Below are 24653 nucleotides of genomic sequence, written 5' to 3' on the forward strand. Positions count from 1 at the left end.
TTCTCCTCTGACCACAGAAGACTGCAGTCCAATAAATCTAAAAAAAAAAAAAAAAAAAAGACAACATTTTTATGACTCTACTCACCAGACAATGTCACTAAAGGCAAGACACAACATCATGGATGGTGTGTCTGCTTAAACATTCAAGTCCCACACCTCAGGGGGAGAAATCTCAGTAACATGGAAATAACTGTTTGTTTTTAATTGTTGTCCAAGATCGTGGATCCACTCGACTAGCTTCTTGTATAGAAAATTACTATAATCCGTGCAATGACAAATGTAGATACTCACCAAAAAACATTATGATTTCAAAGTTTGATTTTTGTTAGAAAGGGACCAGAGCATTTCTTTTTCTGTGAGAACAAATTTCCTTAGTTAGCATGGGAAAATATAACTCAATTTAAAAAATATTTGCCCTATACATAACTTTTCAAGATTAAATATAATGTGCAAAAAAATTTTAATGTGTATAGACTGGTTCTTGGACTCTTTCCAAAGATAACAGACCATCCTCAGAAATCTTGAAAGAAATTCCACTGTGCTCACTGAGTTCATGATAATCTCTGCTACAATTGTACCTGGATATGAGTTTTGCTCTAATTCATAAACACAAAAGCAAAGAATAACATACATACTGTGCTTACACAGCCCCAAATAAGAAGACATTCACACCATTAACTGGCATATACAATTTAACCAATTCCTCAACGCTCCCTCTCAGAAATCATCAAAGCCTGAATTAATCCAAACGTGGCTGGCATGTCCTTAAAATTCCCTCGAAACCATACAATGCTTAAAGTTTGTCTTAAGATCCCACGATTTATTCTGAGTCTTGTAGCAGCATGACTGACGACATTTCATCTGGCCTGGGGCGAGCACGCTCTGAAGAGACATTACTCTTTCCCAAACCTGAATAATTTGCAGACTTGGGGAGGAGGGGTTTGTTATTTAATAAAAATAACTGAAGAGCTGTGAATGGTGACTGATTGCTGATGAGCTAATCAGAATGTCAAGGGAAAGAAATAATAAATAGTAACTTACTCCGACACCGCTGTCCAAGTAAACAGCAGGAAATGCCAAATGAAATTTAATCTGATTAATGCACTCACCTTAGAACCGAACTGTCACGTCTTTCTCTGTCCACGGTCTCATCTGTCTCTTTTCATATTTCACTTGAACGGGACACAGACTTTGTTTTCACAAAGTGGATATATAGCTCACGTCCCCAACATCTCTCTGCTTCTCTCACCATTCCCCACGTCGCTATGTTGCCTCCTTGTCCCCTACATCTTCTCTTCCCTTCCTTTCTGCAACCATCCTTAATACTTTTTCAATTGTCCCTTATATTAAGATATCTTCATATTTGTCTCTCGAAACAATGGTCTTTGACATTATTGTTAGCTACCATGTTTTGAATGCTAAGTGTGAGGCACTACACTCAGGGCTTTATACATATTAACTGATTTAATCCTTACATTATCGTCTATGTGGAGTAGGTATTATTAGTTCCATTCTGCCATGAGGACAAGAAGTCTTGGGAAATTATGAAACTTACCCCAGGTCATGTGTTTACTAAGTGGCAGAGTTGGGTATTGAACCCATTTCTTGGCTTACTGCAAAGTCCATGTCATCTACTCATCAATACTAACCCCAAATGGTTAAATGGGAAAGCTATGTATAAACTACATATTTTTAAATGTAATTTGAAGTACTGTTATTACTAGTAGGTCATCTTCGACTTATTTTTCTTTCTAGAAAAAGTAAGTTTCCCCTGACTGTAGATTAGAAATAGCTGGAATGAGGCAATGCCCATAAAAATTAATTCCATGCATTATGTGCATGAATACACACACACACACACACACTTCATTAAAATAGGAAATCTAGAAAGTTGGAAACTATGGGGGGAGAAAGCTTTGCTGAGGAGGACTGTCCACTCCAACCTCAGGAAAAGCTATTGCTAAGAGAAATGTTACAGCAGGATTTTAAACCCAAGAATGCCAAAATAAGAAGTCTTCAAACTTTGTTAAAACATTAGAGTTCCAGCAGGGCAAGACATCAGGAATTATTAAACACATTTGAAAATTATTTGAGTTTTATAATTTTAGCACAAGCTAGGTAAGATATTAGACTTCAGAGTGAAATGAAGTTGGAATACAGAAAGATAGTGTTTTCTATCAGAGTGTCTGAAGACAGAATGTCTGGGTTGAAATCCCAGTTTTTGTCCACTGGGCAAGTTATGCAATGTCTCTGTACCTCGGTTTCCTCCTCTGGCTGGGACAGTTTAGTGTCTGCCTCATAGAAACATTTTATGAGTTATTAAATGAGACAATACATTTAAAACCTTCAGAAGAGGGCTTTGCACATAATATGTTCTCAAAAAATGTGAGCTCTTATTACATTTAATCTACAACTAATATGAAGGAAACTTTGGATTCCTTTAAATGTGATTTCTTAAAAAGTAGATGTTTAAATGAAAAAAAGTTGTGAGTACAGTTAGCAAGAGAGACTTTAGCACTATCTTTTTTGTTTTCACAGTCATTAAGATACATGAGAAATTATAATATTTCTATAGCTGAGTGGAGTAAATGCTGGAGGCTGCTAATGAGCAGAGGCAACAGCCCAGGGGCTCCAAATACCCCCCAGTCCACATGGCCTCCTGGCGGACTAAGGGGATGGCACTGGCCAGGCATGCTGGGTGAGAGCTGCAGCTTAATCCTTTTGAGGAAAGCCAGATGCAATAAGAAGCAAGTCATATTGATATGTGCTATCTCTGACTCTCATAAACTCTTAGGAATTTTTCCTGAGGAAATAGTGCAACAGAAGCAAAAATTGCATGGACACAAGATTCAGCTTTGCATCATACATACCAAAATGGGGGGGGGGGTAGATTCAATGTCCAATAAAAGAAAAAGTGTTGATTTGATAGAATAGCTAAAGGAGAAGGGACGGTTACCCTCTTCTCTTGGTAGTTTTCCTCCTTTGCTCAAAGAGCCTGACCAAAACATATACTGTGTTTCCACAGCCCAGAAACGGTACTATCTACGCTCCATCTCAGAAATGTTAGATGAATGAGGAGGAATGGGACCCTTAACAAAAGAGATGCCTGATATATGCAGTAGGTATATGCACCATTATAATGTAATGTCGGGATCTGCAAAATGTTGGACTATTTTGAAATTAATAAAATTAGCGAAAGGTAGAATACAAAAGAGTACATAGACTATGTGAAATCTAGTGTAATAGTGCAATCTAGTGGAAAAGGATTAAAAGGCAGAGTGTAAGAGCTACTACTGGGTTAGGGAAGTCAAACTGTCAGAAAAATTCCGTTCAAAATAAAAAATACAATAATCCTTGCAAGGTTTTTCCAATTATGAAACCTCTGAAAGAGAAATACTCTCATATTGGTTTTTCACTTGGAACTGTCATTCCTTTTCTTTATCATAGAAGCCCTATATCTTCATTGCCACGTATTCAAATAGTATAAGCAGGAGGGTATAAAACATGAAGACCCCCTCTCATCTATCTGTGGCCCCCCATCCAACGCCTAGGGAAGCCACTTTGCATCTTTCCACGTGTATGCAGACGCAGACATATGTTTGTGCGCGCGCACACACACACACACACACACACACCATGCTCTTTTTTACATAACGTGACCACACTTTTTCCCTTAGCATATATGTTGGACGTGTTTACATGAGATCACATTTGAAGGTTGCATTGCTCAAACATAATTTCCTTGTCGGCACCTCGAACTCAGCCTGTCCCAGGGAGGACTCCTGATCTTTCCTTTAAAGTCTGGGCCCCTTCTGGCATTCCTCCTGCCCTGAATGGCACCCCCATTCATCCTCCTGAATATGACAGAAATCTAGAAATCATCCTTGACATCTCTTCCTGCCGATCTCCAGGGCGAATTCGGTCCACGACCCACTGCTGTTGCTATTTACTCAAAAAGTCCTGCCTTGTTTCATTTCCCCAGCACCGTCTGGCCCAGGAGGGCTTCATCTCCATCTGGGGATTACAAAAGTAGCCTTGGATCTAGTGTGCGGCAAGCAGTTCTGAACCCCCAACCTCTTCTTCACAAAGCGGCCAAAATGCTCTTTTTGAAATGCAAATCTGATCTTGTCCCGCTTAAAACCCCTCCAAAGACTTCCCATAGGTTTTTGGATACAGATTACACTCTTTAAGGTGGTCTAAAAGGTCCTGCAAAATTCTCTCCCTGACTTCCTACTTCTCCTCTTACATTGGGTTCCCTCTTCTCTCTCGGATCCAACTTCACTGGACTTCTTCCAGCACCTTCTGTTTGCCAAGTCAACCTGCCCCAGGGCCTCTACAGAGTTCTTCCTTTTACCTCAAATACACCTTTCCTCTTCATCTCACTAAAATTTACTCATCCTTCAGATCTGAGTACGTCCTCAGAGAAGTCTTCCTTAATCCCCCTGCCTGGCCAAATCCTCTCCTTAGAAATCCTAGTAGTGTGGGTAGCACTTACCATAGCTCAAAGGGCACATTTATGTGTGCGATTATTTGATTAATCTCTGTCAACCCCAGTAGTGTAAAAGTTCCATAATGGCTGGGACCGTATGTTTCCCAGCATCTAACACGGAGTCTCAAAACAGGTTGACACCCAGGAAATAAATAAATAAAAGAATAATTAATAAAGATGACCACTACCCTCTCTCAGTTTTCATTATTGCTATCAGTACTCCACGAAACATCCTTATACTTTTACTTCTGAGCACTTTCACAAGTCTATCTGTAAGCTAAACTCCTAGAAGTGAAACGGCTAGACAAAAAAAAAAGAGCATACATTTCAAATTTTGATAAGCACATGTAACGACCTGTTCTGTTTGCACTTCTGCAGTACTAGTTTTTGATGAAAATCAACCCTAGAGCTATAGAAAATGGAAAATGGTAAAGGTGCTACACTGATCAACTATTTCATAGGAGAGAAAAAACCAGCGTCATTTTACTGCATAACAAGAAACACCAATTTGCTAAGGAGGAAAAAAAATAAAAGACCTCTGGGGCTACTTTTTTCTTTTCTTCTGCATTCCAAGGTAAAAGAATAACTTTACATCTATGCCCATCGCTGAAGAAAAAGGAAACTAAAATATTTCTCTTTAACTACTATAGGAAAATTAACTGTGATCTCTTCTTTCAAATTCGCAATAAACCCCAAATCTCCATAATAATCAAAGTGGTGACCAGAAGAATGAGTGAAACATTAAAGAATGGGAAAGAATTTACACCAGAGCTGCCTAACTCCTGAGCATTTTTTGAAATGAGCAGCTTCATTTGTCAGAAAAGAAAAAGTCTGCCTTCCATGTCACAACAGATGCCGTGGCAATTCCCGTGGTACAGAATGCCGAAGATCTATTCTAAAAATCTGATTAGTCCAAGGCAATTAAGTAGAAAGTGAGACGTGCTAAAGATGAGTGCTTTGTAAGTAATAAAACCCATTTAAACCACTATTGCACCAATATCGTGTAAAAAATCTTAGATGAAGGAAGATCCAAAATATAAAAATTCTACCAAAATGACTCTAGAAGACAACAGCCCTTTAGCTTTACTCACGTTAATTTTTTTTCCAAGAATATAACATTAGTCATCATGCCAGCTGCTTATGTTTTTGAGACCACCTATTTTTAAAACTTCTTTAAGTTTTAAAATTTAACACGAGGATTATTTACTATTTCCCAAGAGCGGGAGCAAGCATTGCATTCAAGGAATCACAACTAGCTGCCTGTGGATCAGGTGAATGAGCGTTGACAAGCCAGAAGCTCATCTTTGAGCATTTCTCTCTCGGAAATATGAGCTCAGTGCAGGAACGCTTCTGGCATCTTCAACAACTGGGAAGCGAGCCATTACAAGCTGCCCTGTGCATTATTACAATCCCACAAAAGTGCATGGCACTTTTGTAAAAGAGAGCGAAAATAAGGAAAAACTTGTTCAACATGAAAAATATACTTCACACAGTCAGAGTTAGAGTGACCATATGTTCCTGACCTAACAATTTGAGTGAGAACATTGTGGGTAGGTTGGGAGGGGTGGGGAGGTCGGAAGAGGCAGGATTAAAAGAAGTAGGAAAAAGTGGGTTAAAAAAGATGTCTGAAGAATATGTCCTTCTCTCTTTCCAGCTCTCATCCGAGTCCCCCTTAGTTTTCAAGGCTCCGGGGAATAAAACAGTTTCCGTGGAGTCAGATGTGTTACAGGTTATCGCTCCTAGAAGTGGGGTCCTCTGTTGCATACTCTACAGATGAATTTTGAGCAATCCAGTTTCCAAAGTTAGACATGGTAATCAAAATAAGCAATCAATAGGTGGATGGAGGAGAAAGAAAATCTGCCACAAGACATCTTGAAGACACTAAGAATGTGCCCCTGAGACAGAATCCAGGCTAACCTGAAATGGAGAGAAGTTAAAAGAGCACAGGGTCGGAAGCTACTTTTGATTGAAAGGTTTTATCTTCAATTGAAAAGCTAAAAATTGTAACTGAGTACTGCAAGGACATATAAGAGTGGTAAAACCTGCAGAAAGGAGAACTGTCCCCCACTTCCCCCAGGGTAAGAGGATCCAGCAGCCAAGGGCTTAGCTGTCCTGCACCAGCAGCCAGCAGCGGCTGCCCCCCCCCTTAACCCTGGGTGCCCCAGCATCTGCGGCCACTCTGTCCCGGGAAGCCTGCTCCCAGCCAGCAAGAAACACCAGGAAGGGAAGAACTATAGGAAACAAGTTAAGGCCAGGACACTTTGCAGGGGGGCGGGGAGGGGGGAGCCAAAACAAAGCCAAAAGCCCTTTAATTCTCTTCTCCAATATTCATGTTTGAAACAGAATGAGAGGGTAGGAAGGAATGTGTTAAATTGCCCTGTTGCAGCTACTTTCAAGTTGTAAGAGATCAACTTGCAAGACACAGGACTCTTCTTTTTAGACAGTTTATCAGAAAAAAATAAAATGTTTCCATCACAAGCTTCTTTGCTGTCCTACGCGAAAATGTTATTGTGGCCTTCAGATTACACATTAATTGCAATAAAGGTGAATATTTCTGATGTTTTAAAAGAACAGACCAAGTAAAGGTGTTAAGTTGATTCCCTTGCTGAGCTGCACTAACTGTTAGAAAGGTCTGGAGTTGAAATCCATCTCTACCTTTCACCCACTGGTGCTAGTTCTGCTTTCCGAAACAAACAGAAGAGAGTTTATGTCTACTTTTCGTCTTCAAGCTAAACATTTCCAGACCCTTTGAGGATACCTCCTATGACAGGATTGCCAGACCCCTCACCATCCCCACGGACTGTTCTGGAAGTTGTCTAATTTGTCAACGTCTCTCTTTAAATGTGACAGCCAGAAATGGACACAATACTACAGATGTGGTTAATTAGAGGGGGGTACTATTAATTTTTGTGACATATGGACACTATATTATTATCAGAATCTGAATTTGATTTTTTTTTTCTTTTTTGCAGACACATCAAGCTGCTGGTTCATATTAACCTTCTTTTTCCTCAAAAATTGCCACCACATCAAGTCACCTCCTTCCTTATAACACCAATGAATTATGATGCATTTACTGCTATAAAATATCTTTTTCATAGCACTGCAGCCTATTTAAGCCATATTAACTCTACATTCTGTTATCTACTTATAACAGTTACCCCTTTGCAAGTCATTCCTGGATTTTAAAGCAAGCATCTTAGATCTTCATCAAAGTCATTCATAAAATTCATTGAAAAAGAGAAGACCCGGGCAAAGGCTTGGATCTTTCCCCAGGGACCACTCTTGGACCCCAACCCAGTAACCCACACACCTGGCGGGTGCTAGTTTAGCCTGCCTCACACTTACAAAGCAATCTGGCTAGTCTACACACCCTCTCACATAAGAGCATCTAATGCCTTAACAAATGCTTCGCTGAAAGCAAGATTCACTTATGTTTCAAAACAAAGTGTACAAAACTACACATATTAAAATCATAGTCTTTGAAAAATACATATGCACACGGAACAAAGACTAGAAGGAAAGGAGCATCAATGGAAATGTCTATTCTAGCGTCAGACTGTGGAGATTGTTTTTTATTCAATACTGTCTTTAGTTACGTTGTTTAAAAATTGAAGTAGGAATTCTGCTTAGAGAGAATGTTGTTTGGAGGCAGTTCATATGAAACAGCTTTAAGAGCATTGAGACTCTATCTGATGCTACCAACTTGAAAACCCCAATCAAAAAAAATGTTCATTTAAAAAGACTTGTTGATCCTTAGGAACACCAGCTTCTTTTTTTTTTGAATTTTGCATTCCTGTTTTTGGCTAACATTTCTGGAAATCAGGAAGACAGTAGACCGGAGAACAGTATTCTAAAGTTTAGAAAAAGCTTGAATGTTTTGTGTGCGTGCGTGCGTGTGTGTGTGTGTGTGTGTGTGTGTGTGTGAGAGAGAGAGAGAGAGAGAGAGAGAGAGAGAGAGAGAATGAAAGTCTGTTCCTGACTGTCTGTCTGTTATGTCTGTCTCTCTATCTATGCTGGAGAAGTTCAAAAGGATGAAAAGGAAAAAAAAAGCCAACATGTTAATAGTTCTGTGAAGCTTTGGACTAAAACACAGCTCCATCCCAAGAATTTCTAGCAGACACATAAATTCGTATCATCTATTCACCTGGAATCCTTTTTTTACACTAAAAGCAGGAAATAAGATCAGCAATAGGATTTGCACTTTGCTGTTTAGAGCTGAGGCAAGGGTAAGGTTTAAGAAAAGGAGTCAGAAAGAGTAGCAAGGGTAAGGTTTAAGAAAAGGAGTCAGAAAGAGTAAATGTGTGCTGCAGTTAGTAAAAAAGGAAAAGAAACAAAGTGGCTGGTTATTTGGGAGAAAATAAGATCTATAAATCCTGCCCTTGCTGGAATCCTCAAACAATCTGAAAATTTGATGGAGAATTTTTTAACAAGTCAGGGTTTCTTCACTACTTCAGCATTTTGTTTAGAGCATGGTTTTCATCAGTGGCAAACTAGTGTTAGAATCTGAAATACATGTTGTCTTTATCTCTTTGAGGTGGTCTCTCACTAGTTTTCTCTGGTGCTGTCCCTTGCTATTTTTAATGTTTGAGAGGGAGACAAGTGAAAATTCCAATTTGCTTAGAAATACGAGTTGTCCTTTGTCCTAGAAGCTAAGCTAAATACATCAGGTAAACCAACAGCTTTTAGATTGATGGCAACTCTTATAATAAAGAGATGAGATGACCAGATACTAAGTCTAATATGATGACCAAATACTAAGTCCAGCTAATATTGACAACTAAAAATTTTACTTTGCTTAGAAATAAATTTTCCCTAGCATACTAAAAGTTAAGCCAAATGCATGTGGTAAATCAGCAGGTTCTTAGGTCCATAGCAAATTTTCATTTAAAAGAGATAAAATGTCCAACTAGAAAGTCTGGTTATTATTTGACAAGTGAAAATTCCATTTTGTCTTGAAATACAATTTTCCTTCCACCCTACAAATTAGGCTGAATACATGCGGTAAGTCAAGAGTTTCACAGATACATGGCAAATTGTCATAAAATAGGTAAATGTCCAAGTAGAAAGTCTAGTTACTGCTTGACAAGGGAAAATTCTACTTTGTTTTGAAATACAATTTTCCCACTACATAAGAAGTTAAATACAGGTGGTAAATCAACAGCTTCATAGATCCATAGCAAGTGCTCATAAAAATGGATTAAACTGTCCAAATACAATGCCCAGTTATTATTTGATAAAAGTAAATCTGCTCATTAACACCTTTTTTTGCTTTACACGCAATCTTGTGCAAAATGGGTAAGAAACAGTCAACACTGGGAAATATCTGAGAAAATCCAAAATTCACTTAGGATACTAAATGTCAAAAAAGTGTTTAAAATTCTTGTCTATTAATGGGGGGTTAATGTTTTGGTAGATAATACAAATGTTATCTAAAGTATTTTTCTATCAAAGTTGTATTTTTATGTTTATTTTTAATATTGTTTTGCTGTTTCAGATTTGAAAAGTTTTATAATTACTTACCTGTTGATATTGTTTTCTTAGAAAATTATATTTCTAAGCAAAGTAAAAATTATTGTATATGTTGAGAAATAAAAGCACAAGGAAATACACCAAAATGATAACTATGTGTATGTTATAATAGTGAAGTCAGGGGAAATTCTCAGTTCTCTAGTTTTAAATATATATGTACTAATGTTGTTCATCTAAAATTTTAATTAGAAAAAGTAATTAATATCATTTCTTTTAAAAAAAAAACCCTCTGCAAATTTACTGTTATTTGACTGTTAGGTCTCTTTGGAAAGAAAATTAATTTGAACCCCTTTTTTATTTTTAAAAATAATGTGCAGCTCTATGAAAAATATATATTATTTTGGTACATAAGTACGCATAAAGAAAGTCTGAAAAAGTAAACTCCACAATGTTTACGGGGTTTAGCTCAGGATGAAGAAGTTACAGGTGATCTTGATTTTCTTGATTTTTTCCCCAGTTTTCTGGAGTTTTTTCTCCTGAATTTTGTACAGTAAGTAGGAATTCAGTATGATAAAAATAATACTAAAGCTGTATTTATATTTAAAAATTCTGGTTAACATTTTGAAATAAAAGATTAAATTGGTTCAAAGCGGTTCAAACTTTAAGTGTCTTGGGATCAATTTTTAAACTTTCCTTTTCCCTACCATCTATACTGGTTTTTAATCTCATGTTTTAGAAAAAGAAATCTATCAGTTAACAATTAGACGAAGTAACTTTTCTACATTGAAAAAAAGTCTAAGGGGTTGATAGTTTGGCGGTCATGAGAATGGTACTCTGGCAAACATAAGAATTCTAAAATTATTTTATCTTGCAGGAAAGGATGAACATCGTAAGATTAAAAGGCACTTCTAAAAAGTATAATTGTGCTCACCCAACTTCCTAGAAAAATATCTCTCATTATTGGAAATCTTCACTTCATTCATTCATTCATATATCGGATGGTCAACATTTCATTTTTGATAAAAAGTAAAATCTCAGTAAATGTGCTCCAGTTTTGTTTATTCCTAGAAAAGCTAGCTTTAAATGCAATCCCTGACACCCTGTCATCTACAATGGGCCAAATTCTTATTTATCCCATACGTAAAAATAATCTGTAGCAATGTTACTAAAATATGCTCAGTTTTAGCCTTCAAATACAAATGTGTCTCATCCGTATTTCAGGAACCTCACTCAGCTGTAGACAATTTAACTTAAACTTCTTTTTCTAAGATTATCAACAAATTGTCCTTTTTCTCAGAGCCTAACACTTTGGGGCGCTTAAATGGAAATCCTGTTATGGCTTTTTTTTTTTAAGCATCCTTCTTCATCAGTATTTTAAAGGCTTGTAACCCCCTGCAATTTTATCTAAGGTAAAATATGTATGTTTATATGCATAAATACACAAAAACATTTGTGGCCGAATCTCAGCAACACGCTTGAAAGGATTAAACATGCGGTTACCGTGACTAAATGTACTCATTCTCTCTACAAGATTTAGAAAAATGTAACGTTGCAGGGAGAACTAGGTCTCTGTGTAAACCTTGTAATCACCACCAAAAGGCCATAGCTGGGAGCCGCCGAAGCCTCCAAGCACATTGGAGGCATCCACAGCTGTTTTTAATTGTTTTAGCTTTTCAAAATAGTGCACTTGGTGGGGCAAACGGTGTTGTTTGCAGCGTCTCTGGCCCCCAGCCGGGGTTAACCCTGACCTGAACGCCCTGTTTAGCTCCCAGCATTTCATGATTCCGCTTCCCCGCTCCATAAAACCTAAGAAAAACGAGATCTCCGCCGGAGAAATGCTCTTAGGAAGAGGGGGAATTAGGTGTTTCAAATTGCACATTTTTGTGATCTCTCCCGTTCGGATTCAAGGAAAGGAAAGACAGGACGTGTTTGTGTGGAAAGGGACGAAGCTTGACACCCATTTCCTATGGCTTGTCTCCGGGCCGCAGCGCCCCATTCGTGTGGTAACAACCCCCAGAAAAACGGGCAACGACCCCCAAGTCTTTGCTGCAGGGATGGGGAGAGGTCCACCACCAGGGCTGGGAATGGGGGGGGAGGCGGAGGAATGGAAATTGGAGATGGAATTTCTGCGCGTTCTGGGCAGGGAGGGGCCCGCGGGGGCGCGGAGAAAAAGAAAAGGCCAGGGGTCAAGCCTGGGAAGGGACTCACAGGGCCCGGGAATTGGGGTATGGGGTGTCCTGGAGGAGGGGTATAGTGGGGAGAGGGGCAGCAAGAGGGGCTGACACCCAGAAAATGCACCCAGATACCCAAAACCCGGGCGGGGGATGGGGAGGCGGCGGCCTGTTGGCCCCAGGACCTCCCGTCGCGCGCGGGCCACTAACCTGTCAGCAAGAAGGTGCCAGTGGTCGCGGGGCTCATCCTGCGTGTCCCCCGACCCTGTCCTGTCCAAGCACAAGGGTCTCCCAGTTCCCACCACCGGGGCAATTGCATTCTTGGCCTGGCTAGGCCGGCCGTCCTCGATTCTCCCCTCCCCTCCCTTTCTTCTTTCCTCCCAGCTTGGCCAGTTCAGCATCAGCATCCTGCACCCCCTCCTTAATCCCGTACTCCCTCTAGCGGCGGGCCAGTGTAGCGTGGCCATCGCCCCCACCCCCATCCCCCATCCCCCCTCCGCCCCCGCTCCCCTCCGCCCCCCTAACTCGCAGAGCACGCTGGGATTTGGCGCCCCCCTCCTCTGTTCAGCCTATATAAGGCTCCCAGTCGGCGTTCCCGGTACACGCGCTTCAACTTCGGTTGGTGTGTGTCGAAGAAACCTGACTGCGACCTGGGGAGAAGAGCGAAGAGGGTCCACCGAGCCTCGCGAAAGGTCCGCTGAGCGGGCTCGCGTCCGGAGCCACTCCGGGCTGCGGAGCACCCAGCGGAACCCACGCCTGGCACAGGTGTGGGATCCCGTCCTCCTGTCTTCGCAGAGGAGTCCTCGCGTGGTGAGTATGCGGTGAGGATGTTTCTTTTATTAAGATCACATTCATTCTCTGTCCTTTTCGGGAGCTGCGGGAGATGGAGTAGTGCCCCTGAATGTCTCCACGCAAATCTTGTCACGCCTTCACTGGCAGTACCCCAAAACAGAGTGGAGAAACCAAGCCTTCAGGGCTTTGATTTCCAGGACTCAAGTCCAGATAAGTGCTATAGACAGACATGAGCTGCAGACAGACATGAGCTGCAGACAGACATGAGCTACAGAGCGATTTGTAATTTGCTCTTCAAAAGCGCTACGTAGTGATAGGCGCTACAAACTAATTGGCGCTTCAATGCGCTATAAGCTGATAAGCGCTTCAAATACGCTATAGACTGGCGCTTCCAATGCGCTACAGGCTGATGGGTGCTTCAATGCGCTACAAACATAAACGCGTCAAATGCGCTATAGATAGATGGGCGCTTCAGTTGCGCTATAAACTGATGGGCGCTTCAATGTGCTACAAACCATTATGAACTGCAGCAGTATATGAGCTGCAGACTGATGACTGATTTGCGCTTTAAATGCGCTACAAAATCTGAGCTGCGGAAGATTAGCGCTACAAAAATCATTCGCACTACAACAGCGGTTCATTGTGCTCCAAGGCACAGGAACTGCAGAGGTACATGAGCTGCAGAGAATTTACACCTAAAATGCGCTATAAAGTAATAACAGCTGCAGAGGTATACAAGCTGCACTGTTTTATGCTACAAAGAAACCAGCTGTAAAGGGACAAGAGCTGCAGAGTAAGATTACTCTGTCTTCTTAGTGGGGGACCCCACCCTTTGTCTCTAACACACCTTTTGGAATGGCTCCCACTATGTTTTTTTGCAGGACGGTTGTCTGCATGATGGTGCTGTTAGACAAAATGGAGCCCCGGGCAAAAATTAGTGTTTAACATTCTGCCCACACCATTCCTGCTATAGCAGTGGAGTGGAGGGGCGCTGACTTGAGTGTATAAGGGAATCTTTTGGTGGTGGCAGAGCGGGCTGCCTTGCCTAGTTGCGCTTGACTGAAGTGGCGGTGTAGTTGTGAAGGTGGCGCGAATTGGCGTCCAGCAACAGTTTGTGGAAACTGTTGGTTTGCTTAGTATGGGGGGGTGTTGGATCTGGGGGTGATTGCTCTGTTGGATGAAATGAATCTGGCTGTGGAGGCTGGTGGGAGGGGTTTTGGGAGGGGGGATCCTGGGAGAGGCAAACAGCCAGTCTCAGACCTGCCCCGCCCATTCTAGCGCGCCTTCTCTGCAGTATCTGCTCAGAGCGTGCTTAGCGCCTCCCAGCGCCTACTCAGAGCGCGCCTCCTCTGCAGCGCGCCTTCCTAGAGCGCGCCTTCTAGACCCTCTCTCCCCAGCCCCGCCTCTCCCTGAGCCCCCTCCTCTGTGGTGGCTCCCCCCCAGACCCCGCCTTTTCCTGGGCCCGCCTCCTCTGAGGCCGCTCCCTCAGACCCCGCCTCTCCGAGCCCGCCTCCTCTGAGGCAGCTCCCCCCCAGACTCCGCCTCTCCCTGAGCGCTTCTCTGAGGTGGCTCCCCCTTTCTCCCCCCTTCTCCCCCCCCGCCCCCTGAGCCTGCCTCCTCTGAGGCGACACTCCCAGAAAGCGCCCCTCCCTAGGCCTGCCTCCTCTGAGGTGGCTTGCCCAGACACCGCGTCTCCAAAGCTTGGCCCCTCCCTGAGCCTGCCTCTTCCGAAGTGGCCTGTGGCCCCGCCTCCTAGAGCCCACCTGCGCCTGCGCAGTGTGAGCCCCCCAGCCCCGCCCTACAGGCCCACCTCCTCTGCGCCTGCGTGCCTTCACTGTTTTCCCTGAGCCTGGCTGCACAGCCCCTCCCTCCTGCGGTTTCTTGGCGGCGCCGATTTTGCTTTTTATCCACTAGTGTCTAATAAATATAAGAATAATAAATAAGAACAATTAGCAACAATGGTAATTATACCTGGGATTTACAAGCACTTTTTGCAAGTGCTTTGCATATATTAAATAACAATTCCACAATTTAAACTTGATAGCGGGTTATGAAAAGTGCTTCTGAGCAGACATGGCTGGTGCCCCTAAGGGCAATCCAGCTAAATGTTTTTACTACAAATGAAAAATAAATTGTTTTGAATACTTTCACATTTAAGGTTTTTTTGAGACACTAATGGACACTGGTGGTGGCTAACTGGAATCAGATTCTTTGGTGGACACAAAATAAGGAATAACTTGAACTGTGTTTCATAGGAGTTTTAAGTGCCTTATTGGTACTCTTGGCTTGGCCTTGGGGCAAGGATGAGGTGTTTATCTGTGTGCCTATGAAGCTGGGTTTTTTTCCTTGGAACTCTAAGGGATTAGCCCTGGCTAACTTGCCTACATATTTATTAATTGTGCCTGGCACAGGGTAGGCATTCATTAAATATGTGTTAAATGACCAGAGTAAATTGGCTTATTCAGTGCCTTCTTTGGTGTCTGCAGGTGTTTTCTGGTTTTTTTTCTATGGTGCTTTGCTGTCCTGGATTGTCCAAGGCCTTGCTTGCCTTATCTCTCACACTTAACAGGATCCAAAAAAACAAAAGTATGCATTTTTAAACTCCAGTAATGTAAGCTGTAATTATAATACAAAACTATACTTATATAAGATATTTAAAATAATTAGCTTTTTAAAAATGAAAAGCAAAAGCGAATTATTTGGGGTGAATGGAATACTTAATGGTGGTACATAATTGTCATATTTAAATTTCGTATAATTTTGTATAATCAAGTGGTTACATTACAAAATATAGATTGGAGGGTTTTAACTGGCATTATAAAATATGTATATAAAACATTGATGCCTTACCTTCAGTCAGACTACCATGTTTATGTTTCTAACTAAACATAACTTTTAAAACCTGGTATCCTATATTATAAGCTATAAGCCAGGACTTTGACTCCCAAATATCTGTCACCCCCCACAACAAGTATACAATTTACATATTTTTACATATTTATACTTAAAGTAATTACAGCTTTCAGTTAGTCCCCAGGCCCACCTTGCCCCCCTAACCCCCACCCCCTTTGGAAATTTGTTATCTGCATTCTTTTAAAGTTCAAAACAATGGTAAAAATGTGTGTATTAATATACTTTGCCTTTCTCAAATAGTACACATGGTACTAAAAAAGAAATTGGGACATTTGAAAATGTAAAGCAATTAAGAGTTGCTTAATGAAGTGTCATTTTCTAATGAGATATTTAATGTGCAATGGTTTTTGGCTACTCTTACTCTTCGGTGTGTTTGGGGAAAAGAAGTTTTTAGACGTCATCATGAAGAGTCAAAGATTAATCAAATGTATTTAATTCCTATATAGACTAACACTGAATTCTTTATCATATGTAAAGGTGACATCGGTCCCATGTGGCTTGGCTCTATACTGTGTGTCCTTTCAGGTTTTAGGAATGGGGCCTCTTGAACCCATCTTGGCAATCCAGCCCCTCGTAAAGGGGGGGGTGGTTAAGGAGTCATAGTTCTATAATTCAAATCAAGTCACAGTGCTCCTGTTTCCATGTTAACTGGTGCTGTAGTTGCTATTTAAATATTTTTAAACTTTATTTACACTGAATGTTAACCTGCCTGCCCACCCTCCTTTCATTTTTAAAGGTTAAACTACTCTTCTCTGGGCAGTTATCTCCTTTAGGACTTAGAGTCTCACCCCAAAGTTCAAAACCCCAGAGGTGGGTACCTGATGCCTGATCTCAGTAAAGGTCAGGGGTCTCAAACTGGTGAACTTGCAGGTCAGATAAGGTCCTTAATTTGACCAGCACTGGATTAAAAATCTGTTAAAGAATTTAATGTCTTTGGGAGGGGACATGCATCCCCAAATTGCATAGTCACAGCCCCCTCCTTATTGTTTTAACTGCAGTTTCTTCTCACTTTTGTTACCTTCCTGTCTACCAAAAGCATTTGAATTTTTAACCCTTACTGATCTTCTGATTCCCTAAACAATACAATGATTGTTTGCTGATTTCTGAACATGTTGTTATATCTGTCCTATTATTGTGTTTTGCAGATGTTAAAACCATCAGACTTGGGCCTCAATAAAGCTCACCCCAGTGACTGTGATTGACATGTAGGTTGTTAACCTTCCTGACCTGGGTCAGGCAGCGCCAGGCCATGCTCTGAATGCCTTTCCAGAAGTCTTCTCTCTAAGTTTTGAAAATATTAATGTCTAGATGACAGAAGTGGCACCTGAGTCACCTGACTTGTGCTTATTAGTGGTTTTTTAATGGGACATTAAAACTTTTAATAAATGAGACATTTATTAAATAAAAATTTTTATTAAATAATTTCATTTTATGAAATAAAAAATTATTCCATAAAAATAAAACTTTTAATAAATAAAAATTGCACTATTTTTGTGACCTTATATTTTGAGTGTCACACTAATACAGTTATCTTTCAGGAGCTGGAAATGAAACAGTGTCACAGGTTATGATGTATTATTTTCTAAACTTTCAGACTATTTAGAATATTTTGTCTTGAATGCCAATTAAAACTCTTACAATGGCACAGTAATTCTGTCCCTTAAAGACTCTGCTTGCTATACAGCCACTCCAAGGACAGTACAGAACATAGAGGAAGTGGCTGGGGGTGGGGGGTTGGGGGTGCAGGGGAGGAGCCTAAAGGATTATGAGGGGTTTTAAGGAAGGAGGAGGAAGGGGCATGTCTCTACAGCCAGAGACCAGGCTGAAGTACGCATGCATCACGTTTGATTACCACCGCCTTTTGTTTTTCCTCGTACCTTATTGAAATACTAGCTATTTTTCACCTAACTTCTTTGAATAACACGTTTATCTTTGTGAGTTTTTTAATTAATATAATTAATTTAGTGTCCATTTTTGCCTTGATGGGTCAGAGAAGAACAGGTGGCCAGGACTGCCAAGTTAAAATTTAGTGAACAGGCAATCTTGCCTGCTTTATAAATTATGTTTTTAAACTTTTGAGCACTTTCTTGAAGTTTTCCCAATATGAGAATTTAATGCTCATTTAAAAAATATTAAAAAGTTAAAATAATTAAGTTACTATAAATGCATTTAACCCTCTTTTTAGGCAGTACATAGGCACTGTTGTATGATTTATTGTATGTATGATTTATTGTCACCATACCCATAATTAAGACCTTTAATCTCCCCACTCCCCCTAACCCCCCATATAGCTACCCATCACCTAGGAAGGAGTACAGCCCTGTCCTGCTCTAAGTTACCAACTTTTGGGTGGGGCTGTGCTATTAAAAACTTGTTTCAAAACCAGAAGTTGCAAATTGGTGACCTGCAAATCAAATGAGGCCATGGATTTGTTTGGCCAACAGTGTATCCAAAGTAATAAAATTAATTAATCTTTAGGTGGGAAATGCATGCCTAGGTTGCCGTAGTTGCAGCCCCCTCCCTGTTTTAATTTTAGCCCCTACACAGAAAGTTACCTTTCTTATTAATAACTTTATTAATATTAGCTAACAGTTGTTGAATATTCACTGCTTTTCCTGCATTATTTAATTAAATCCATATTATACGTTTGAGGTGTACTATTATTGGGCTTCTTGGAATGTCCCATTTCATAGCCCAGCTCTTCCTAGCCTAGGAGTTATCAATTAATATTTGTTGATTGACTGCATAATAAGGAGGGAAACTGATAGACACATGTTGCTGCTCAGTGCCACTTCTGTCCCATAGGGAATTCTCTTTGGGAAATCAGATTACGGTCAGATTTAGACAATCCTGTGGGTTTTGTGACAGTTGTTGTTTGTTTTGATAATGACTTAGTAACCTCCATGGAGGTAGTGCCCCCTTCCCCCAGGGTTGATGAATATAAGCATTGTGATTCTAATCCCCCCACTCTTTTTTTTTTTTTTTTTTGTTCCCTATTGGCTGGAATATTAGCAATTTTTCAGGTAACTTGTCTAATAACTCATTTTGGCTCTACTTGTGTGTTTTTATTTGGTCTCCATCTTTGACTTGAAAGCTTCTTGCAGTGCTCTCTTGATACAAAACTATTTGTTTAGAATGTCTCAGCATTCTTTTATAATCAGTGAAGGTAAATTTGCTGTTGATATAGTTATGAATTGTTGAATCATAATAAACAGGTGACCTTTGAGGAGAAAAAGGTCATTTGGACATGAAAAAGTAGGGTGCTTTATGTTATCTATTATCTTAATTGATTAACTCCTTTCTCTCTTTTGCAAGATTTGTGTTTGTTTATTAATTATTAATATAAGCAAGTAGAGCAAAGAGATACTTTAAATACTCATGTATTTAAAGTATTTTAGTGGATACTTTAAATACTCATGTATTTAAAGTATTTTAGTGGCTGGATACTTTAAATACTCATGTATTTAAAGTACTTTAGTGGCTACTTTAAATGCTAAAGTCTTTTTTGTAATGTGCTGCTTTGAATGTGTATGTTAAATTTATGTTTTTATCTTCATTTACAGAAACAAAAAGCTTTTGAAAACAAAAAGAAGAAAGGGTGGAAGAGGAGGCCAGGATCCGGGCCTCCATCCCCACAGGAGCGAAGCTACACCCGGGAGGTCTCCTCCCACCCCATCTCTCACCCTGGGGCCCGACTGCCCACCTCCTCCTCCTCCTCCTCCCCCCAACGGCTCCTCCTCCTCCTCTTCCTCTTGCTCCTCCTCCTCTTCCTCTTCTTCATCCTCACGCAGCGCCCAAAGGGGCCAGTACATCCCCAACCTGGCCGAACGAAGGCGGGACGATCTCTCTGAAGAGATCAACAACCTCAGAGAGAAGGTCATGAAGCAGTCCGAGGAGAACAACAACCTGCAGAACCAGGTGCAGAAGCTCACAGAGGAGAACACCTCCCTTCGTGAGCAAGTGGAGCCTGCCCCTCAGGATGAGGAGGATGACATCGAGCTCCGAGGTGCTGCGGCGGCTGCTGCCCCACCCACTCCGTTAGAGGAAGAGTGCCCAGATGACCTTCCTGAGAAGTTTGACGGCAACCCAGACATGCTGGTTCCTTTCATGGCTCAGTGCCAGCTCTTCATGGAAAAGAGCACCAGAGATTTTTCAGTCGATCGTGTCCGCGTCTGCTTCGTGACAAGCATGATGACCGGCCGTGCCGCCCGCTGGGCCTCTGCGAAGCTGGAGCGATCCCACTACCTGATGCACAACTACCCAGCCTTCATGACCGAAATGAAGCACGTCTTTGAAGACCCTCAGAGGCGAGAGGCCGCCAAACGCAAGATCAGACGTCTGCGCCAAGGCATGGGGTCAGTCATCGACTACTCCAACGCTTTCCAGATGATTGCCCAGGACCTGGATTGGAACGAGCCCGCCCTGATTGACCAGTACCACGAGGGCCTCAGCGACCACATTCAGGCAGAGCTGTCGCGCCTCGAAGTGGCCAAGTCGCTGTCGGCGCTGATCGGCCAATGCATCCACATCGAGAGAAGGCTGGCCAGAGCGGCTGCAGCTCGCAAGCCGCGCTCCCCGCCGCGCGCACTCGTGTTGCCGCACATCACGAGCCACCACCAGGTAGATCCGACTGAGCCTGTGGGCGGCGCCCGCATGCGCCTGACCCAGGAAGAAAAAGAAAGACGCAGAAAGCTGAACCTCTGCCTCTACTGCGGAAATGGAGGTCACTACGCCGACAACTGTCCTGCCAAGGCCTCAAAGGCTTCGCCGGCGGGAAACTCCCCGGCCCCGCTGTAGAGGGACCTTCAGCGACCGGGCCAGAAATAATAAGGTCCCCACAAGATGATGCTTCATCTCCACACTTGCAAGTGATGCTCCAGATTCATCTCCCGGGCAGACACACCCTGTTCGTCCGAGCCATGATCGATTCTGGTGCTTCTGGCAACTTCATCGATCACGAATACGTTGCCCAAAATGGAATTCCTCTGAGGGTCAAGGACTGGCCAATACTGGTAGAAGCAATTGATGGACGCCCCATAGCATCGGGCCCAGTTGTCCACGAAACGCACGACCTGATAGTCGACCTGGGAGATCACCGTGAGGTGCTGTCATTCGATGTGACTCAGTCTCCGTTCTTCCCCGTCGTCCTAGGGGTGCGCTGGCTGAGCACACACGACCCCAACATCACATGGAGCACCCGATCGATCGTCTTTGATTCTGAATATTGCCGATACCACTGCCGGATGTATTCTCCAATACCTCCGTCACTCCCACCACCAGCACAGCCGTCGTTTTACTACCCGGTGGATGGATACAGAGTTTACCAACCAGTGAGGTACTACTATGTCCAGAATGTGTACACTCCAGTGGATGAAAACGTCTACCCGGACCACCGCCTGGTTGACCCTACCATTGAAATGATACCTGGAGCACACAGTATTCCCAGCGGACACGTGTACTCACTGTCCGAACCCGAAATGGCAGCCCTGCGAGATTTTGTGGCCAGAAACGTGAAAGACGGGCTGATTACTCCAACAATCGCCCCAAATGGAGCCCAAGTTCTCCAGGTGAAGAGGGGGTGGAAACTGCAAGTTTCCTACGACTGCCGAGCTCCCAACAGTTTCACCATCCAGAATCAGTATCCTCGACTCTCTATTCCAAATTTGGATGACCAGGCTCACCTGGCAACGTACACTGAATACGTACCTCAAATACCCGGATACCAGACGTACCCCACATACGCCACGTACCCGACCTACCCAGTAGGATTCGCCTGGTACCCAGTGGGGCGAGATGGACATGGACGATCGCTCTATGTCCCCGTGATGATCACTTGGAATCCGCATTGGTACCGCCAGCCTCCGGTACCCCAGTATCCGCCGCCGCAGCCGCCGCCGCCACCGCCGCCGCCGCCGCCGCCACCATCTTACAGCACCATGTAAACACTTGTCGTGTCCTTCAGGATCTCTACCCTCAGATTTACTTCTGTTCAGCTTCTCAATCAGTGACTGTGTGCTAAATTAGGCTACTGCATCTTCAGGCCAACCTGAGGCACAGCCCTCTCTGAGATGGCTATGGAAAGGTCAGGGCCACCCTGGACTGGCGCACAGCCCAAGAAAGCACCAAAAGACCTCCTCCGCCATTTTCGGAGAGCAACAGAATATTTACCAACAACTTCTCTCTCGGTTTCCCACCTTAACTGCCAATTTAACTAAAATTCGTAACAAGTTTACTTCCCAGCAAATCCTGGAAGCCTGGGTTTTACCTGCTAAAACCTCTGTCACCATCTAAATTAATAGGCTGCCAGATTCCACATTTAACAGTTACAGAGAAGCTGATGCAAACACAGGAAATGCTGATTTCTTTATGGAGGGGGAGACACGGAGGAGGGCGACATGAATTTTCTTGCAGTCTCGGTACTCTCTTTACATCACTGGAGGACCGACGCCTTATTAAGGAAGCCAGAATTGTTGGTGCAGTGTAAAACGGCTTCCGTGATCTTTTTGCTGCACCCTTAGAAACTTCACCATCTTCAAACTCCACATTCATGGTTCCGTTAATTCTCAAGGAGCAGCAACTGGACCGGTTCTCACAGGAGCAGGCAAAACCCCTGCAACAGAAACACCTCAGGCCTCAGAAGGAAGTGCTCTCTCAGAAAGGACTCTTGCATGTTGAGTGTGCCTTCACACCCTGGTGCAAATCACATGTACCCAAGAACTCTGGCTTTCTCACAACACCTTACCATCATCATGCTGGTAATAGCTTCCATAAAATGTTAAACCTGGTAACCAGAGACTGTTGGTGGCTCCAGGTGTGTTAGACGTTTATGAGGCGTGACTACCTTGCAGTCCCATACCTAGCTCTTAAGAGACTCTGAGTTAACGTTACCAATGTATCCTGGTACTTAAGAAGAAATTTCAGGAGTGTTGTTAATTGGCTGGAAGAGGATCACCTGAAGTGTTGGAAGCATCTCTCCATGTGTCTGCCTCCATATGCATCTGGGCATTTCATCATCAGTCCCCTCACTAGACTGTAGCACGAGGATGCTTAGAGAGGGGACATGAATTTAGCACCCAGACCCACACTCCTATGCCTGCGAGGAATATCTTTGAAGAAGAGGAATTGGGGCACTGGACACTGTCTTGAAGATTCGGACTTCTTTAGTGAGCTTTAAATCCAGAGGGTGGCCTGATGGATAACCTCACTTTAAAAGGATCAGAGTTCACACAGTGGAAAGGGGTCCCCTCTAGAGGATGGAGACAAAAAGAAGCTGCCAAGAATGAAAGGCCTCAAAGCAACTCATATGACTCAAAGCAACAGACAACACAAGCATTGTCTTCAATCCAGTGTCGACCTCTAGTCTCCTGGATGCTTTGTGCTAACCTGGGACTGCCTGACTTTAGCCTGGTCTTTTGCTACTACCTTGAACTCTCTGTCTAACCTCTCTCTTTCTGTTTAATTCTTTACTACTGCCATTAACCCTGCTGCAGGATTTGTGTCATCTTTCCTGCCTGGCGCTGAGACTCCATTTTGCTGCCACGCACGGAGAAGAAAGAGGCAGGCTTCAAGAGGCTTGTGTTTCAGTACACAACCTCCAATTGCCAAAACACAGTTTGAGCAGTAGACAACATGGTATAGATTTCAAATTGCATATCATGAAGAGGAGTCTAATGGTGAAGTTTCATTTTTCATCCACATCTTTCACCCATTCATTATCACCCATTCATTATCACCCACCCTTATTCTTGCATGTTTAAATACTTAAAAGTTTTAGCCGTAGGTGACTAGTGTCTTTTAACAGTGTTTTAAAGTGGTGACTGCTTTCAGAAGTTATTTCCATTGAATTACAAAGTACTACCCAATTCTTATTGTTAAACTAATTAAAATTGAGTAACATAGTATAAAATGTTTCTTTACTGTGAACTTCTCTTACAACACTGTGAATGAGAGGCTCCTCAGAACTGGAGTATTTGTATAGTAGTTCATCCCATTCATCTTCAATCTGCTAGTTTAATGTCATATAGAATTTCAATTTTATTAATTGGGCCTTTTAAAAATCACACAAAAAGACCTACAAATTCAAAAAAGATACCTAATTGGCTATTTAATTCCAAATAACTCTCCCCCCTCCCCCTTTTATTTTCTTCAATGGAATCCGAAAGCTTGTCAGTCACTCATGTGTTTTAGAGTAATTACCTTTAAAATGGTGCGTTTGTGCTTCTGGACTATTTTGAAGCGTCACTTCCGTTTACCTCAGATCAACCCATCACCCATACATTTGAATTCAAGTTGTTTTGTGTCAAATTTACAGTTGTCACTTGATCTTCAAGCTGCTGAGGGCCTAGAAATAGGTCATTGTCTGCAGCCCCGGCATGAGCACACGGACATTTGCCATCACTGCAAGCGGAAATCTGGAGATGTTGACCAACGACAGCAGCTGTCAGGGAAAGCATGGTGGTATGGGTCAGCTACGCATGGATGAAGACCCTGGCGCACATTTGGCTGTTTAGTAAAGCTTGTGAAAAACTGTTGGCAGTGTGTTCTATGCTTTATTGCTATATATACTATCTATAAATGTAGGTGTTAAGGATAAGTAATTTCAAATTTATTCTATAGTATCAGAATTTGATAAGTTTCCTTTCACTGAATTTATTTTGTTGCTGTTGATTATGTTTATTGGATACTTCTGTTTTTTGGCATTTTTCCCACAAAATGTCTTTATTCATAAGAAAGGAAAGAGCAAAGAAATTAAATCTCTAAGGGAGTTAGAAAGGGAGAAAAATAAAGCATAAAGGACATACAACAAAACAGAATTA

General features: G+C 42.2%; 2 protein-coding genes across 2 annotated transcripts in view; one reads left to right on the forward strand and one right to left on the reverse strand.

Annotated features, from left to right (window-relative positions):
• SGCE (sarcoglycan epsilon) overlaps positions 1-12452 on the reverse strand; it is a 66603-nt gene extending 54151 nt beyond the window's left edge. The window contains exon 1 of the mRNA XM_028119199.2: positions 12343-12452. Within this exon, the coding sequence (XP_027975000.1) occupies positions 12343-12451 (109 nt within the window). The 5' untranslated portion in view covers position 12452. The remainder of the gene's footprint in view (positions 1-12342) is intronic.
• Positions 12453-19716: 7264 nt separating this feature from the next.
• On the forward strand, positions 19717-21779 carry PEG10 (paternally expressed 10). The gene is given in 2 exon segments (XM_028119014.2): positions 19717-20605; positions 20608-21779. Coding segments are annotated over 2 exon segments (2061 nt in total).
• The last annotated feature ends 2874 nt before the right edge of the window (positions 21780-24653 follow it).

The sequence above is a fragment of the Eumetopias jubatus genome, unplaced genomic scaffold (genome assembly GCF_037043125.1).
Source record: "Eumetopias jubatus isolate StellerSeaLion01/CBP00866 unplaced genomic scaffold, mEumJub1_p1.0 scaffold_14, whole genome shotgun sequence".
Taxonomy (NCBI): domain Eukaryota; kingdom Metazoa; phylum Chordata; class Mammalia; order Carnivora; family Otariidae; genus Eumetopias; species Eumetopias jubatus.